The sequence below is a fragment of the Hyperoodon ampullatus genome (assembly GCF_949752795.1).
Source record: "Hyperoodon ampullatus genome assembly, chromosome: 3".
NCBI lineage: Eukaryota > Metazoa > Chordata > Mammalia > Artiodactyla > Ziphiidae > Hyperoodon > Hyperoodon ampullatus.
In genome coordinates this window covers 92,695,499-92,713,656 of record NC_136916.1, presented here as the reverse complement: position 1 = coordinate 92,713,656, position 18,158 = coordinate 92,695,499, and the positions used below count along the sequence as shown (strand labels likewise).

Genomic DNA, 18,158 nt, shown 5'->3' with positions numbered 1-18,158 from the left:
CATATATATGGAATTGAAAAAAAAAATGATTCCAATGAACCTAGTGGCAGGACAGGTATAAAGACGCAGACGTAGAGAATGGACTTGAGGACGTGGCGGGGTGGGGAAGCTGGGACGAAGTGAGCTTTGACATATATACACTACCAGATGTAAAATAGATAGCTAGTGGGAAGCAGCTGCATAGCACAGGGAGATCAGCTCAGTGCTTTGTGACCACCTAGAAGGGTGGGATAGGGAGGGTGGGAGGGAGGCTCAAGAGGGAGGGGATATAGGGATATATGTATACATATAGCTGATTCACTTTGTTATACCGCAGAAACTAACACAACATTGTAAAGCAATTATACTCCAATAAGATCTTTAAAAAAAGAAGAAAAAGAAAATGAGGCATATCTAGAGTATTTTTTGCTCTTTGCCTCCCCAGAGTTTAACTTTAGGTTAAAAGAAACACTCCAGCTAATAAGAGGTGGAATCACAAGGTATGAGCATTTGTGTTTCATTTTAATTCATCTTAAAACACATTGAAAAATTTGGGGGGTAGTTACTAGCAGCTTTATTTTTTTTAAGTGTTGTCACTTTCTACAAATGGAGGCCTTTTTTTTAATCCTTCAGGATTTGAGAAATATACATATTTGCACATACCTTACATTGAATGATCCTTACCTTCTTTTCCTCATAAGAAAACAGGGCTTGGTAATCAAAGATGAGAAAGAAGTCTTGATTGACTGCTAATTTAGTTAAACAATGTTTATGTCTATGAAACATATTCAACAGATACTGAAATATCCATTTTCTAAAATAAAATTCTTTATAAAAGGTTTAAGAATAAGGAGCTATATATAAATAGAAGATATATTTTTTTAATAGATACTAAACTTCCATTGGCAAATTGTAAAAAAAAAAAAATTAAGAAAGTATATATGTGGTTTGCTTAACAGAAAGTTGGCAACTGCAGGACTCAGAACACTGGTTGCCAAACATGCGTATGCATCCTAATCACCTAAAAGGCTTATTGAAACATAGATTGCTGAGCTCCTCTCTACTCCTTGCTGAGTTTGAATGATAAGAAATGGAGCTGGAGGTTTTGCATTTCTAACTAGTAGTTCCCAGATGATGCTGATGCTGCTTGCTGTTCTAGCAGCCACACGTGAGAACCAGTGACTTTCCCAGTTTGCTATGCCACACACAATAATGTATTATAAATATAAAATTCCACGTATGAATGGGTGCTTTAATAAATGTTTTTGGTGATCATGAATACATAAAATTATCAATTGAAATGTCTTAATATCTTGGTTCATTCAATATGTCCTTTTTATTTTAAGGATGAAACACTAGTACACTGTAGTTTAAATGAGCTAGAAGATGCAGCACTTACTTTTCCAGTCCTTTTCCAAGATGTCATTTATCAGGTAATTAAAATTTTTTAACTTGAGTTTTGGCCTGTTAGATATTTTGAACCAAGAAATCTTTTGTAAATTTTTTTTTGGTGAAATTTAATGTGTTTATTCCTAATGGATTTCATCTGTATTTTAATGATTTAGTAACACAAAGTAGCATCATGCTAAATAAATAACTACATAAAACAACATTAATGTTACCAAAAAAATGTGAACTTTTTTTACCCATTGCTCTCTGCTAGTTTCATAACCTGTTTGCCAGCAGGTGGAGGCAGGAACACTGACATCTTAGGTCCCCGAGAGCTTGCCAGGTTAACACTTGGCGTTGTTGTTGTTTTTCCAAAACCCAATTAATAGGAAGAAACCTTATTCCTTGTTGGTCATTTTTATTGCCTTTTCTAGTAATATGGTGTGTAGGTTGCAGTGTAGTAGATCTACTTTATTTTAATCACAGAATTCCTTGACACTCTTCTAGTTACTGCTTTACTTAAAAAATTAGAGTATTTCTTCCTCCTCTGTGTTGATGGACAGGTAACAGTGCAAAATACAAATACCATTTACATTTCACTGCAAATTACGTGTGTTGACCATAGGTTTTACTTTATGTTTCAGATTTTCCTATCATATAATTTGAATTAATATATGTGAATACACTTCAAAAACTACGAAGTGCCTTTCTGTCATGGAGATTGTTATTGAACTAGCATTACCTTCTTATAAACCAGTTGTTGAAGGATTGGGAAAGGGTCAAAAACTTTGTTGTTTGTCAGGTGGAAGCCAACCCAAGGATTAACTAAATAAAGTCACAGAACATTTACCATGTGAGCAATGAAAAGGTGTTTATGGTTGTGTATGTGCTCTTAATAGGCAGTTAGAATATGTGTATAGTTTTCTTGGCACATGATAGTCATTAGAGCTTGGAAATCATAAAATTTTAGAGTTAAATAGTTTGTGGTTCAGGAGCTACTTTACCTACCTTATCTTGTAATCAGTCATAAGAGGATTTAAGCCGTTATTGTCAGTTCTGGTTTAACCTAGAAAGGTACTGTAGGTATGGTAATATCTGGATACTATCAATATATTTATTTCCCTTTTATGTAAACTGATTTTAGTTCTGATATAGATCAGAGGATGAGCAAAATATACATAAAAATGAGGGATTTTAGGTTTTTGAATTCCTTTTTAACTGTATATTACTTAAGGTAAATTTTTTTCTTAAGACATTTTCTGCCAAATAGGTTGTTCTTGTTTAGTGTAATTCAAGGACAGGAGTCTTGTGGCAAATATAAATAGCATGGCAATATGTTCTCTCTTTTTAGCTTGATAACCTTGTTTTTATGTTCAAAATTGCCCTTAAAAACAATGGCTTTCAGGCTTTTGAATTTGGAAAAGAAAACTGTTACTAAAACTATAAATAATTATTTTGATGTGATTTCTTAAGCTTCCAGATTTGAAATTTATTTCTGATAGATGGTTTTGGTCTGTGTACATAATTTTTAGTAGTGAAATAAGAAACTTGGAGAGTAGGTGAGTTTGATTTCCCTCTCATGAGTATTTCTTTTCAGTGTGACCATAAAATTGAATTTTTTTCTTATTGCTTCCACCATTTCTTCTTTAGTTCTCTTCTTTATAAAATTCTTACTGTTTCCTATGGATCCGGACAGTTGTCTTATTTTGAATAAAAGGCTCCTAGCAGTGCATATGACTAATATAAAAAAAACTTCATATGTACTGCATCTGTGGAATTCAAAGAACTCTTTTTCTTATATATCTGAGTTACACTTTCTGAAACAGGAAAATTAAATGAGCTAACCTAAATCAGGAGCAATGAGCAGGAAGTTTGAATCTTAAAAATTATAGAGATGATTGTATTTTAAAATGATTTAGTTGTACTACATCATGTACAGAGTTTAGTTCCCTTTCAGTAAGTTTTGAGGATGTCCATAGTTAATATTGGATTTCTAGTTTTGGCATAGCCATTCTGTGCATAGCCATTCTGTCTGCTTTTTAAAAAATAACTTTGAAGAAATCTTGGGTTAGGGTTCCCCCAGTTTTCAGACCAGCAAGCTCCCTTTAAACAGGGAATGATGTCTTTTAAACTTTCAGTGGTGTTGTCTCCATCTACTGGCAAAGAAGAAATATACACAAGGGTCTGGGATGATCTAAGAGATTTTGGAGAAACCACATTATTAGGTAAGATGTAACTTACATGTTTAACCACTACAGTATAATGTGGCCCACTTAAAGGTAGAAACCTGTAAAATACTGTATATACTCTTAAAAAATAGTTTGTTGAGATGAAATTCACAACATAAAATTAACCATTTTTAAGGGAACAGTTCCATGGCATTTATATACTCTTGAATATGTCAATTCCATAATATTTATGTATATACTCTTAAAATGGTAATGTTAAGATAGGATCAAATTCTTCATCTGAATCAAAGCTAGATAAAGTTTCCTCTTGGGACTTTTGTTACTTTTGCTTTTTGTTTATGGTAAGTTTGTTATAGTAGAACCATATCTAATGTTAATTCTATTTGTTATTCTCTTTCTTTCAAAACAATTTAAAATATAAATTGTCGTATGTATGTTTTGATAATGGTCTGTATCAGGGGTTGGCAAACTTTTTCCTTTAAAGGGCCAGTTGTTAATATTTTAGGTTTTGCAGTCTGTGTTACAACTACTTTTTCTGCCATTGTAGCATGAAAGTAGTCCTAAACAATACGTAATGAATAAGCATGACTGCATCCCATTAAAACTTTATTTACAGAAATAAGTGATGATCTGGATTTGGCCAAAAGGCCATAGTTTGCTGACCCTTGGTCTAATAATTATGAGAGTATATGCAGTAAATTTACATATTCAAATTCTAAGTGGAAGTAAGTAATCAAATGTTCATCAAAATTCTTGTTAATATATAGAGAGATTTAAAATTAGATCCACTGTAACCTGGTTATGGGCTTTCTTAGGTTTTTTCAGATGAAAGTTTGAGGGAAATTTAAGGTGGTCACTACTCACGTTTAAAGATTGCCTTACTTCATGATATACACTCTTCTTTTGATTGATAAGTAGGACCCAACCTAGTTAATGCAAGACTTAGAATATATGAGGAGGTAGATTATTCAAGCCTCAATTAGTACCTTGAATGTATTTGAATTTCCATTTCTCTAGGAGATAAACCTAAAAGATCCAACTCAAATTAAAATTTTGATATATGTTACCACTGACACTATACAGATAGACAGATCATAGTTTGTGTATATGGAGAAAAAGTCATTTGAAAGAAGAACTGAGTTTTTAAAGTGAGGGTGTGGCATTCACAAAGGCAAAGTATATGGATTTTTGTTTGAATGGGTCTTTTCCTCTCCCTTAATTGGTAGTTTTTCCATGAATTGTTTTACAGTTAGATATTGGGAAACGTATTTATTCATAGAATCGTACAAATGCATTTGATATCTGGAAAAACAAGTGCGTGATCAGTTCCAATGCACATGTTTTAATTTTTATATTTAGCTTATATTGACACATTGTCAGGAAATCCATCTCGTGGTGTTACTCAGTTAAGAGGTCTCCACTGTATTTAGTTTCTGTTCCTGCAGATCCACCAATTCAAGACTCTAGGTCATCTCACTCCCTCTTCCATCCAGAAGATGACTTCTATCCACAAGCAGGACTGAATCAAAAGACAGATTTTTCACTTAGCTCTTGAGCTGAACCACCTCCTCAATGACCTTCCTCTGTCTCCATCAAGAACTGGAGCTCAGTTTTTTGAAGATGTAATAGAGCTACTCAGCCCAAACGTGGCTAATTGAAGACAAAAAGAAGATGCCTCATATGTTTCACTACAGTGCAACCAAACGTAACTGTGTTGTCCAACTCCTCATTCTGTAAAGTATGGCAGGGGCATCTGATTTTTGACTCTGTTCACCAATAAGACTTTAGCCAGTCAGTGGCTTTCTGAAGATCAGTAAAATCAACAAACTTTGGGTCAGCTGTCCAGAAATCAGATTGTGGTAAGCACTCAAGGAGAGATAGGATCCTGTAGGGAGCTACTTGCTAAAGGATGCTTTGTTTTAATAGTAGAGGTTGCTTTTATGGGAAAAGTTGGGGGGAGAGGTGGGTGGGAAACCCCATGTTTAGCAAAGCTCAGCCTCTTCCTCACTATTATAGTTTGTTTTCTTGGGAAACTTACAACCTAGGATAATTTTCATAAGGATCTCAAATATTTTATACCACAGAAAAATAGAAGTAGAGGGTCAGTGACATCTATCTCTTTTCCACAGTCTAGGAAGAAATGTCAACATTATTTTTGCTTCACAAAGAAAAAAGCAATCGTTTAAATGAAGAGTTTTGTTAGTAAACACCTAATCAAGTTTTTCCTCCCCTCAAGCTCTGACTTAAATTGATACTAAACCAGAGGCATTTTGTTCTGACATTCATAAAGCATAATTTTATTGTACAAAAGTAGTATGTATTTTGTTCATTAAAACATCTGGGGTCGGGCCTCCCTGGTGGCGCAGTGGTTGAGAGTCCGCCTGCCGATGCAGGGGATACGGGTTCGTGCCCCGATCCGGGAGGATCCCATATGCCGCGGAGCGGCTGGGCCCGTGAGCCATGGCCGCTGAGCCTGTGCGTCCGGAGCCTGTGCTCCGCAACGGGAGAGGCCACAACAGTGAGAGGCCCGCGTACCGCAAAAAAAAAAAAAAAAAAAAAAAAAAAAAAAACATCTGGGGTCATGGACACAGTATTGAGGATAAAAGTAATATTTTATATCTGGTAGGGAAGAATATTTTGATAACTAATTGTAAGTCAATATTTTAAATAATTTTAAAGTAATTTTTCCATCCTTATAGCTAGTCATTGGCACTAATTTTATCATCATGGTTTGTATTCTTTATAAATGTATCTTAAAATTAGAAGAAGTTCATTTAAAAATACAGAAAATTCTTGTTCAGTAATTAAAAATATTCTTCAAATATAGGAGATGTGACAGTTGATTACTAAGCGTATTAAATTGGAGGCTTCAAAATTTAGAATTTGTTTTTAAAGGCAACATTTGTGGGGGTGTTTTTTTTTGCTTTTAAAATGAGTAAACTTGACTTTAAGATAAACACATTAATATTTTATATATATACACAAATATGTGTACATACATATTTAAATTCAAAAATTATATATGTATATTTATATATATTATATATGTATGTAAATGGCCATGACTTGAAAAGTATGCTTCATTGCTAATTTTTAATATACCTTCTGTATGAATACATTAAACACTTTATCCCATTTGGACTCCATAAGAAAATATCTTTTCAAATTTATTTCTATTTAATACATTGTAAGGTTTTGCAGAAGGCTTTAGTTTGGGGGTTTTGTTTGTTTTTATTTTTATTGGTTCTGATGTTTTAGTATTTACCTATTCATCCTCAGATTGATCCACCTACAAATACTATCCCCAGCAGCCTCTTATTGGAACTGTGTGAAGCAAAAGGTGACTTGTAAAATCACCCAATGGGTTATGAAGTTGAGGCCTCCACAAGGCCTATCTGAGCAACCCTCTTTCTATGGAGAAGGTTTGGGTTTTGTCTCTATGATCTGGTATTGATGCTAAGACAATGTTAACTAAGTTAAATAGTTAAGTAATCAGTTGACTTACTTTACGTCTTCTAAAAGTATAGATATGGCTTTCTCTTTGAGTTGAGGTTGCCCAGTTCTGCCCCCATAAAATCCTGCTCATTCCAGCTATTCTCCTTATGGCTGATTACTTTTAAATAATAAAGTGGATAGTAATAATAGCTATTAGGAGTCTCAGTGTGCTGGCACTGTTCTAGGTGCTTTATATGTATTAACTTATTTAATAAACAACTCTATATAGGTACTGTTATTATACCCATTTTATAGATAAAGAAACTGAAGTGTACAGAAGGGTTAAAAAAAATGGTAGAGCCCCTTGTATACCTGTGGTATCTGCTAATACCTGTAGCATCTCTTCACATTGTTCAGTGTTGTTAGTTTTCTACAGTTTTAACTTCTTACTGCTGATTAAATAGATAGCATCCACCAATCATCTTTTTATTTAAAGGTGCCTGCTCTTTTTTTTTTTTTTTTTTTTTTGTAATATGTGGGCCTCTCACTGTTGTGGCCTCTCCCGTTGCGGAGCATAGGCTCCGGACGTGCAGGCTCAGCAGCCATGGCTCACGGGCCCAGCCACTCCGCGGCATGTGGGATCTTCCCGGACCGGGGCATGAACCCATGTCCCCAGCATTGGCAGGCGGACTCTCAACCACTGCGCCACCAGGGAAGCCCATGGTGCCTACTCTTAAGTAGGTGAATACCACCAAATTTATCTTTTCTTTTCTTCCTACAACAGTGTAGCAATAAGTTCAAAGGATTTCATGGAAAAACTATTAAAGATACTTTTTGAATATGTTAGGGTCATATTATCTGTGCTTAAAACTATTTAGAAATATTTTTCCTAAAAAGATCCACATGTAAGAAATTTCTTTTTCAGTTTTGCCCACAAATTGAAATTGCTTATCTTTTGGATGTTTTCTCCCCCCACCCCCTTTTTTTGGTCATGCTCATAAAGTTATCTAGATAACTTAGATAATGGTTTGGTAAACTAATAGTCAGAAATTAGTGTATATAACTTCACATTGCATACTTAGACATGAATTTGAATTTAGGCAGACTGTCAGAAAATATTTATAATTAATTTATAACTGGCTTGCTATTTTAATGACTATTTTTGTTAAATCTAGTTCCATTAACCATTTATTGCCTGTTAGGATCATCTTACATGCACAGTTATAGGACATTCTCTTGTACTAAAGAAAGTACAGGCTGACTGTCAGATATTGTTCAAATCAAGTAGTGTTAGTGTACTGTTAATGTAATGTTATTTTTCTATAATATATTTATCATTTTTCTATATAAAATTTAAGTTTTGGTAAAATCAGCCCACAGTATATTATACAAGATTAGTTCCATTATCACTATTATGCAGACATTATTCTAGTAGATTTTGTTTTAAAAGTTTACATCATGAACATATAATGAAGTAAGTGAGGGAGATTAAGAGGTACAAACTTCCAGTTACAAAATAGAGTCACGAGCATGAAATGTACAGAAATTTTACATAATAAACATTTCATAACATGAACATCTTTGGGTAGTAGGCAGTCTTATTTAAGACATGTTTTGGCTATGGTATTCTTGTATAACAATTGTTCATTATTATAGTATTATGCATTATTTTAAAACTTTGACTTTTTCAAAATATATTTGGTTTAGTGATAGATTAAAACTATTTGTTGTGTAGATAGAATAATTGCTGTATATTTGGAGGAATATATGTATACCAGCCTGAAATGAAACTTATGGCCTAGACTTACATTTGAGAGACTACATCATTTTGAAGAATTGCAGGTTTGAAGAAGGATGGTTTCTGAAGTACTAAGTAGTGGAAGAATGTAGAAAATAGGAAGTAGGCAGCTTGGGACAGGACTCTTAGTTACGAGAAGGTTAGGAGAAGAAAGATGGAGTTAAGAGCATCTGTGGAATAGATTTTGAAGCATTTGGAGGCATGTCTATGTATGTATCTGTATGTGTATCTCTGACCTAATACAATAAGTGATTGTAGTCTCACTGTATTATACATACCTTAAAATTGTTCTTACTTATTTCCTACTGGACAGTGCTTAGTGCTTCTTAACTTCTATATATTTCTGCTTTAATATATCCATCCAAATGAGTTAGACCCTGTTGGCCTTATGTCTCTATTTCTTTTTTTTATTATAAATTTTTTATTTTATTTATTTATCTATTTATTTATTTTGGCTGTGTTGTGTCTTTGTTGCTGCGTGCGGGCTTTCTCTAGTTGCAGCGAGTGGGGGCTACTCTTTGTTGCGGTGCATGGGCTTCTCATTGTGGTGGCTTCTCTTGTTGCGGAGCACGGGCTCTAGGCACGCGGGCTCAGTAGTTGTGGCATACGGGCCCTAGAGCACAAGCTCAGTAGTTGTGGCTCGCGGGCTTAGTTGCTCTGCAGCATGTGTGATCTTCTCGGACCAGGGCTTGAACCCATGTCCCCTGCATTGGCAGGCGGATTCTTAACCGCTGCGTCACCAGGGAAGCCCTATGTCTCTATTTCTATTTTTCTTTCTGAGATTTTGCCTTTTCAGCACATGGCAGAACCTCCTGTGGTCCCAACCACATCCTGGCTTGCTGTTACTTTGTACCTTTCTACATTCCTTTTTTTTTTCCCCGCTAACCATCTCAGTTTCTGCCTGTGTCTTTTAATCCTGAAACACCTTCCTGTGTTTCAAATGGTGAATCTGTTCTGAAATAGGAACATTTACAGTCAACAGTTACTCTATTCTCATGGTAAGGAAACACTCTAGCATTATATTCCCCTATCTCAGTGCCACCTTTCATCCCCAGTGAACAGGTATATTATGAAAGTAATATCAAATTTTAAGATGTGTTTTATATTTAAGTATAGTCAATGTAGTAGAATGCATAATGAAGTTATAGTTTTGACATAATCTGGAAGTCACTGTGTAAGAAGTTGGAAAATATCACCTTTGTACAGTGCTCCACTTATTATGCTTAGATAATATTGTTTAAATAGAAATATTCCTTTACAGTGGAAGTGTTTTAGTGTTCAAAGGAGACAAATCCCAAATCCCAAAGTAAAATAAGGCCCTGCTTATTTTACTTTACAATATGGGGCAAGTGATAGCAGGGATATTGAAAGCAAATGAAAACATTTATACATATGCAAAAATGAAGTATTTTTGGTTATTAAATGCATTTAACTGATAAGCCTTCTTAGCAATAAACAGAAGGTTCTGATGGTTTATGGTTTATCATCCTCCATGAGATAAGGTAATTGAAAAAAAGTATTGACCGAATTGTGGGTTTTTGTCAGTTAAGGTAGTAATATATGTAAATCTATCAGTTACTTGGATTACCAAACAAATAAGGTGTGTTGAAAACTAAACCAAACTATACCAAATATTTCGCAATGTAAATGTTAAAATTAATTAGAAGCACAACTCTAGTTAAAAATTTTGTACCTCATCCTAAGTGATAGGGATTGGATACTAAGGATTTCATCATATTTATTTGCTAGGGGTGGGGGTGTGTGGCTTACTTGGTTTTTGATTAGTCAAGATTCTGAGATAAACTGCCTAATAGGCTTAAAAATGAGTAAACCTTTATTATTCTAGCCTGTAGGCAGGGATAGAGTGATATTATTAGCATGTTAATGTTTGAAATTTGTTCCACAAGGGATCAGTTCTTAAGGAAATTCAGTAGTTGTCCCTGTGTAGTATGTAGTCTTGCCTCTCTTTCTCTATTTTGTTTATATTGCTTAACTTCAGGCAATTATATTTAATTTACTTAACAGATTTTTATCATGTACTTACTATATATTTGGCACTGTCTTATGCCCTTTGGGCTTTAGAACTTACAAAGACTGTTAGTACATAGTCCCTACCTCCTAAAATCCTTTGCCTGATTTCCCTGTTCTGCCCTAAAACATTCCTAGAACTAGATTTTTATCATAAGGGCATTATGGTTTAGATGTGTATTGACAACAAGATTAAATTCCATGAAGCCTATATTTTGAATTTGTTGCCACCACAGCTTTTTAAAAAAAATCTGAATCAAGTGAATCTGGTGCATAGGCATTCTATAAGTATTTGTTGTTCATGTTTTTTGATGTTAATAATCACCTTTGAGTAGAGTACAAACTTTTCTTTTTATAAATTTTTGTCACAAAATAAATACAATTTAAAGGAGTCAGATTCTTTTTTAAATTAGTTTTAGTGGTTGCTCATGGCATATATTTCTGTGCCTTTTGAATATTGAGTATATTACAAGAGCTACATTAAATTTAGGCAAAAAGAAGACAGAAATAAGAAAAGAATGTATTTAAGTCAGTTATTTGGGTACTGTAGTCTTTCCTGATACTGTCAGTTGATTTTGATAACTGGTGTGTTTGACTTATATTTTCTATCTCAAGTAGCCCAGTAGTGCTAATTTAGATATCACATCTGAATCAGTAAGTATAGAACAAGATTGATTTCTGAATAATTCCAGTTATTTAAACCCACCAATCCAGACATCTCTTTCTTGAACATTATTTACCTTAATAGAAATTTAAAATAAGGTACTCTTAGCAGGTGATTGTTAAGAAGAAATTCTGAGTAATTATTGAGGAAGGTCATTGAGACAGGTCAGCTAGAGGTGGATATACAGCCTGCCTAATAATTGGATGGATGCTACCTGGCTGGAAGATGGAGCTAATTGGTGGATCAAAATCTCAGAAGGAAACCTGCCATTTTTAGTTTAAATGTTTATTAAAATTATATTCCATGAAGTACTATTATATTATATGCTGCTATTTAACTATTAAAAAGTGAAATGATTACCAACGATTATTATTACCCTACCAAAAGATTGTTTTAAGTAACTTTTGGTATATGTGAAATATATTTGGTTGAGTGGTACTTAGTAAACTTTTGTATTACTTTAACATATGAACTTTTAGATTATATCCAAAGTTAGAACATATCTTATAAAAAAGTTGTTTCTGTTTTATATGTTTGTTTGCTGAAGCCTATCTTTGTATTTTTTCAGGTTTACGTGAGATTAAGACCATTCTTCAGGGAATTCCTGGAACGAATGTCTCAGATGTATGAGGTAAATATACTTAAGCTAATTATATAAGTATTTTTATTTTATTCAATATAGTACCCATATTTAGATCATGTATAACGATTACTTCTTTTCCCCTGAATTTGTAGATCATTCTTTTTACTGCTTCTAAGAAGGTGTATGCAGACAAGTTACTGAACATACTAGACCCTAAAAAGCAACTGGTCAGGTAAATTTAATTAAGAAATAGTGGAAATGTCTGTCACACTGATCTATGAAATTACTATGCTTCTACTTAATTTTGATAGCCATTTTCAGTTGGCTGCATATATAGAGATTTGTGTGTTAAATAGGGAAAATAAGTGAACTTTTTTTTAAACCCCAAAAGTCTTTAACAGTTCCTAATTATTTAACTCCAGACAGACGTTCTTTAAAGGATACAAAGATCAAATGTATTTATTCACTTGTACATCTGTATCCTCACTTCTTTTGGGATTGGGGGGAGATTGGGGGTATGTGGAATTTTTCACTGTGTGCATGATGTTTTCACTTCTGTCTCAGATAATGCATGTGTTGTCATCTTTTTAATGGCTTAGAGAAATAAAAGTTAATTTTAACAAAAAGGATCAAATTAAACTCTTTTGCTTTTTTCAAGAGCAAATTTATCTTCCATGGAAAGAAAATGTTACATGAAATCTAATTGGAAATTGCAATTGGTTTAGTCACTCAGGTTATCCTGATCTGGACTCAGTTCCTTGTGTGTGTCCTGATCCAGCAGATGCAGTGTGTTCCTGGTTAGGTGGGAGTGCCTTGGGTAATTTAAAACAGTTTGAAAATTAGTTTCATTATTTTTGTCAACTGAAGTGAGACACCAAGACTCAGCAATCTTGCTGCATCCTCTAAGGTATAGGAGTTAATGTTTGAGTTTTGATCAAGAGCTGAGAGAGATGCCACAAAAGGCTCCTAAAAGCTTTAATAGCTGGGTATTCATTGTCTTGAATACTTTCTCCCATATTGTCTTAGTCGAAAATCCTAAACTTAATTTCTACTGTTAATAGTACCTGTATTATTGAGTGGTTTCAGCTATGATGAAAGGCTTTTCCTAATGTCCACATTTAGGAGATTTTTCCCTTGTAAATAGAATGTGATTTTTTTTTTTTTAATCTAAAAGATCAAAATGTGTCCTGTAGTCAGTTTCCATTTTATCTTCCATATCAGCAAGCTTCATACACACAAATGAAAATGGTATTTTCTTTTCATAAAAGTATATTATAATTTATGCTCATTTTACCTAACTTTAATAAAAGTATACAAGTGATTTTGCTCTGATGACTTCATTCATTCTGAAGATTTCTATTCAGCACCTCCAATGTTCCAGGGAACAGTGGTGAGCAACACAAGCCCTTCCCTCTTGGAGCTTTCATTTTTACTAGGGGACAAATCATAGTCACACAATTATGTTACAAATTAAAACCCCTCTTTTAAACTAGTTTTGTAAAATCTACACGTTTGGGAGTTTAAACTTGTTTTATCTAGTTGTATTTTGAAAAAGTTAAAACAGGAAAAACTTTTTGAACAGTATATTGAATGCGTTAGAGTGCTTTAGGGAATCATCTATGTTGGTGACAAGGTAGACTCAGAAATTCCTATGATCTCTAAATCCCTTGAGTCCAAATGCAAATTTGATGACTAGCAAAAGTAGTTTCTTTCTAAAACTGCAAATACATTCTGTTGACCCTCAGATTCCTGAATAACTGGAAGAGGTTTAGTATAATTTAATTAAAATAATCGTTAGTATCCATATATATATATTCAGCTGTCTCCTGTGTCTGGTGAATTTGCTGCTATTGGAGAAGAGTTATCAATAGTGATTTGCAGTTATGTGCTGTACCTGACTCTTCAATTTCCTCATATCTAAATGTTTATACAAATAAAATATGGAATCTTATTTAGTCCAACCAGGACTTAAATTCTTTTGCCTAGTCTTATTTTTTTCAAAGTAGGACTGTCTTTAAACCTTTCAGAGGTAGGTGATCATTTAACTCATGAACATTTAATTAAAAGCATTCTTTGTGGGCTTCCCGGGTGGCGCAGTGGTTGAGAGTCCGCCTGCCGATGCAGGGGACACCGGTTCGTGCCCCGGTCCGGGAAGATCCCACATGCGGCGGAGCGGCTGGGCCCGTGAGCCATGGCCACTGAGCCTGCACATCCGGAGCCTGTGCAATAAGGGAAAAAGAACTGTTTATACTACATTTTGTCTGGTTTTAAAATTCTTCTGCTTTTCCATCAACATTGGCCCTGATTAAAATATCGGTTTTGTTGTTGTTAGATCTATGACAGATTTTGTTGGTAGAAAATGCCCCTTTCTTGAAATTGGATAATTCAAAATATAGGTATGTGTAAGCCCTAGCTCCTGAAAAGTTGTATAGTGGGATTAAGACACAAGGAAGCCAAACAACCAAATTAATTAATGTATGCAAGTGGAGTATTTCAAGGTAATCTGTATCAGTTATTAGTAACATTCAGAAACTAATATTCTGAGTGCTAAATGGAGATTAATTATTACAAGTATATAAATATTATTATAAACCCTTAATAGCTTTTTAAAATGATACAGCATTTTTCAGTTTCATTGGTGAAAGATCAGTTTACATTTGTAATACTTAAATCTGAATTCATCTTTTCATTCAATCCTTGTTTTTTCAAATGATCTCCCACCCCTGCACACACACACACACACACACACACACACATACACATGCATGCAATTAAAATAAAGATGGTGTTTGGGAAAAGTTGAAATGATGGAATGTTTTGGCCTCTGCACCTTTCCTCAAAAACTGTAAGAGAAACTAAAAACATTTTTTTAAAATGCCAACACGGATACATTCCTTCTTATATTTTCTGTTCTGGCATGTGCAGGGATAGGGAGGCTGTGTGGTCTTCTGGTTAGAGCAAAGGACTGGGAGCCAGGAGGATCCTGGGTTCCAATGCGGGGCTAACCACTGACTTACTGTGTGACCTTGGGCAAGTCACTTGACCTCCTTGTGCCTCAGTCAACCATCTGGAAAATTGGTTAAAAAGCAGGACCTCGATGACAACCAGATGCTGCATCTGAGCTGAGCTTTCCTGGGTAAATAAATTACAAAAACAATTTACAGAGTTTTTAATCCCTCTTTATCATTTAATATAACATTTTGGGATAAAACAGAGTTCTTTAAGGCATGGTAATATTTGGTTGTAAGGTTTCAATAATTGCTAAGAATTTTTAAAATAGAACTGTAGCCCAAAGCGTAGGCCCACACTTGTATTTGAATTTCCTTTGTGAGAGAAAATGATAAGGCTTAACTTGTAAAGCCTATGGTATGTGTATTGTATATATGTTTCAGTATATGTTGTGCTTTTTACAGATATATATATATATATATATTTTTTTTTTTTTTTAGTTAATTTGTTTTTACTCTTATGTTTAGGCACCGGCTTTTCCGCGAACATTGTGTTTGTGTACAAGGAAACTATATAAAGGACTTAAATATCCTTGGAAGAGATCTTTCAAAAACTATAATAATTGACAACTCACCACAAGCCTTTGCATATCAGGTAGGAAGAGGGTTGCTAAACAAACTCAGACAAATGCTGCCAAAAGATATGATGGGACAACAGAATTTTCACTGGTGGAATTTCCCTGTTTAGTGTCATCTTTTAGAATTAGGAATGCCAAATTAGTATATTCCTTGTGGAAATTTTTCTTTTAAATGAAGTACAACATACATGTAAATCTGAAGTAGTGAATCCCTAAGAAGGGACTATAAGATATATATCATTTAATAGCATTCTTATCTCTTGTTAAATCAGTAATTTAATTGTAAACATGTTTCAGAATTACGAATAGCTTAACCATGTTCTTCTGGTCTGTTTGATTTGGCATTTCAAAATATTTTCTTAGACTATTTTGTCAATGTGTTTGTACCCTTTGTCAATGATTCTTAGAAATATAAATTCAACTGGAGGGAATTCCCTGGCAGTCCAGTGGTTAGGACTCAGCACCTACACCTGCTGAGGGCCCAAGTTCCATCCCTGGTCAGGGAACTAGGATCCCGTAGGCCACACAGCACAGCATATGATAGATAGATAGATAGATAGATAGAAGACAGACAGACAAGAGATGAGCCATCTTTGCAAGATATATTTTACATTATGAGTATCTTTATGTGATATGGCTGAGATTTTCTTCAGAATAAATCATTGCAGAATTGGAATGGTGGAAAATGGGTTGGGTGTAGATGAAACAAGATTTGCCCTTAACTTTTCTGTTTCAAAAATGTCCATAATAAAACGTAAAAAAGAATACAAGGGGAAAAATTGCATGTGGTATTGAAGTATGTTCAGTTTAGGTCACTACTTTTATTCACTTGCATTTTGAAAGAATTGGTTCGTAAATAATTTCAGTTATCCTCCATCTCAAACACAGTGTTCTGCGTAAATGGGTTTTTTTTTTGTTTGTTTGTTTTTTGTGGTACGCGGGCCTCTCACTGCTGTGGCCTCTCCCGTTGCGGAGCACAGGCTCCGGATGCACAGGCCCAGCGGCCATGGCTCACGGGCCCAGCCGCTCCGTGGCACATGGGATCCTCCCGGACCGGGGCACAAACCCGCATCCCCTGCATCGGCAGGCGGACTCCCAACCACTGCGCCACCAGGGAGGCCCTGCGTAAATGTTAAAAGATATTTTATCCTAGAGAATATTTACTATAAAACAAATATGGTTTGTATTGTTTTTAGACCAATGAAATACCATTGAGTCAATTTGTTATGTTCCAACTATGTTTCAGGTTATCTTGCTAGTTGCTGGGAATAAAATAGTGGGACACAGTCCCTGTGTAAGAGTGTATGCTTTCTAATAGTATTCTCTGTTGAGATTGGTAAAATTCCTTTATTCAAAATGCCTAGCATTGACTAATAATATTTCTTGAATGAATAATGTTTTTAGTTATGTTAATGCAAAACTTGTTTAATGAATATTTCTTATTAAGTTTTATATACACTAAGAATAAATTACTCTGAAAAACCAATTATGTTTCAGTTCATTCCTTAACATCTGTCTCTTGCACTATTAAGTTGTCAAAGAATATGACAGACATAAACTCTGATGGCATTCCTTTTTCAAAGGAACTTACTGATTAATGTTTACTAAAATCTGTTACTTTTTTTTTTTAACTTTTCCAAAGTAGGCAAAATGTAAATGAAAAGAGTTAATTACTTATTTTTCACTTTAGCTATCTAATGGAATCCCTATAGAAAGCTGGTTTATGGATAAAAATGACAATGAACTTCTAAAATTGATTCCATTTCTGGAGAAGCTAGTAGAACTGGTAAGTATATCTTATCATTTATCTTTTGGTTAGGTTTTTGTTGCTTTAACTCTATTGAAATAAATCTTTTCAGTTGCTTTATGTGTACTAACTTTAAGTCAACATGGTGGGACATTAGGGCAGAGATTGAAAAAAGATTACAAGCATTTTTTAAACTTATAAATTATATTAAAATTATGTTTATCAGTATTTAAAAATCTATATATCGAATGTTTTATTTTACCAGACTTCCTCTTGCTAACTAGTTGTCATTAACTAGTTGTGTTGAATTGATTTTGTAGTTCAGGTCTAGAATTAATGCTTATGGTACTGAAACTTTATTCTGGGAATTTTTTCCTCTATGTCCATGGATTAATTTTAAAACTACTATATAAAGTAGAATTCATTGGCTTAATGCTTTACTTGTCTTTTGGTTTGACCTCTTATTGCATAATTGTTCTTACAAAATTAATACATTAATGACAGGCTTTTTTTTTTAATCTAAATTTAACTGCTTCTGTGTAGTATCTTTTTATTTGGCAAACAAAATAATGTAAGTTATAAAATATTGATAAATGGTGGTATAGTTTCTTTGCAAAGTAATAATGTTCATAATGTTATGAGGATCACGTCTTTGAAATTACGTGGCTTTTAAAATGTCTATTTCTCCACACAGAATGAAGATGTTCGACCTCACATCAGAGACCGATTTCGCTTGCATGATTTGCTGCCCCCAGATTAA

The 18,158-nt window shown here is 34.1% G+C and overlaps 1 protein-coding gene across 2 annotated transcripts in view; it reads left to right on the top strand.

Annotated features, from left to right (window-relative positions):
* Positions 1-18,158, top strand: part of CTDSPL2 (CTD small phosphatase like 2) — a gene marked incomplete at both ends in the record, with an annotated part of 48,726 nt that extends 30,568 nt beyond the window's left edge. For both annotated transcript variants that reach the window (XM_079698911.1, XM_079698910.1), the window contains 6 exons: positions 1,326-1,412; positions 12,051-12,113; positions 12,218-12,297; positions 15,542-15,668; positions 17,342-17,437; positions 18,093-18,158. In XM_079698911.1, the coding sequence (XP_079555037.1) occupies positions 1,326-1,412; positions 12,051-12,113; positions 12,218-12,297; positions 15,542-15,668; positions 17,342-17,437; positions 18,093-18,158 (519 nt within the window). The remainder of the gene's footprint in view (positions 1-1,325; positions 1,413-12,050; positions 12,114-12,217; positions 12,298-15,541; positions 15,669-17,341; positions 17,438-18,092) is intronic.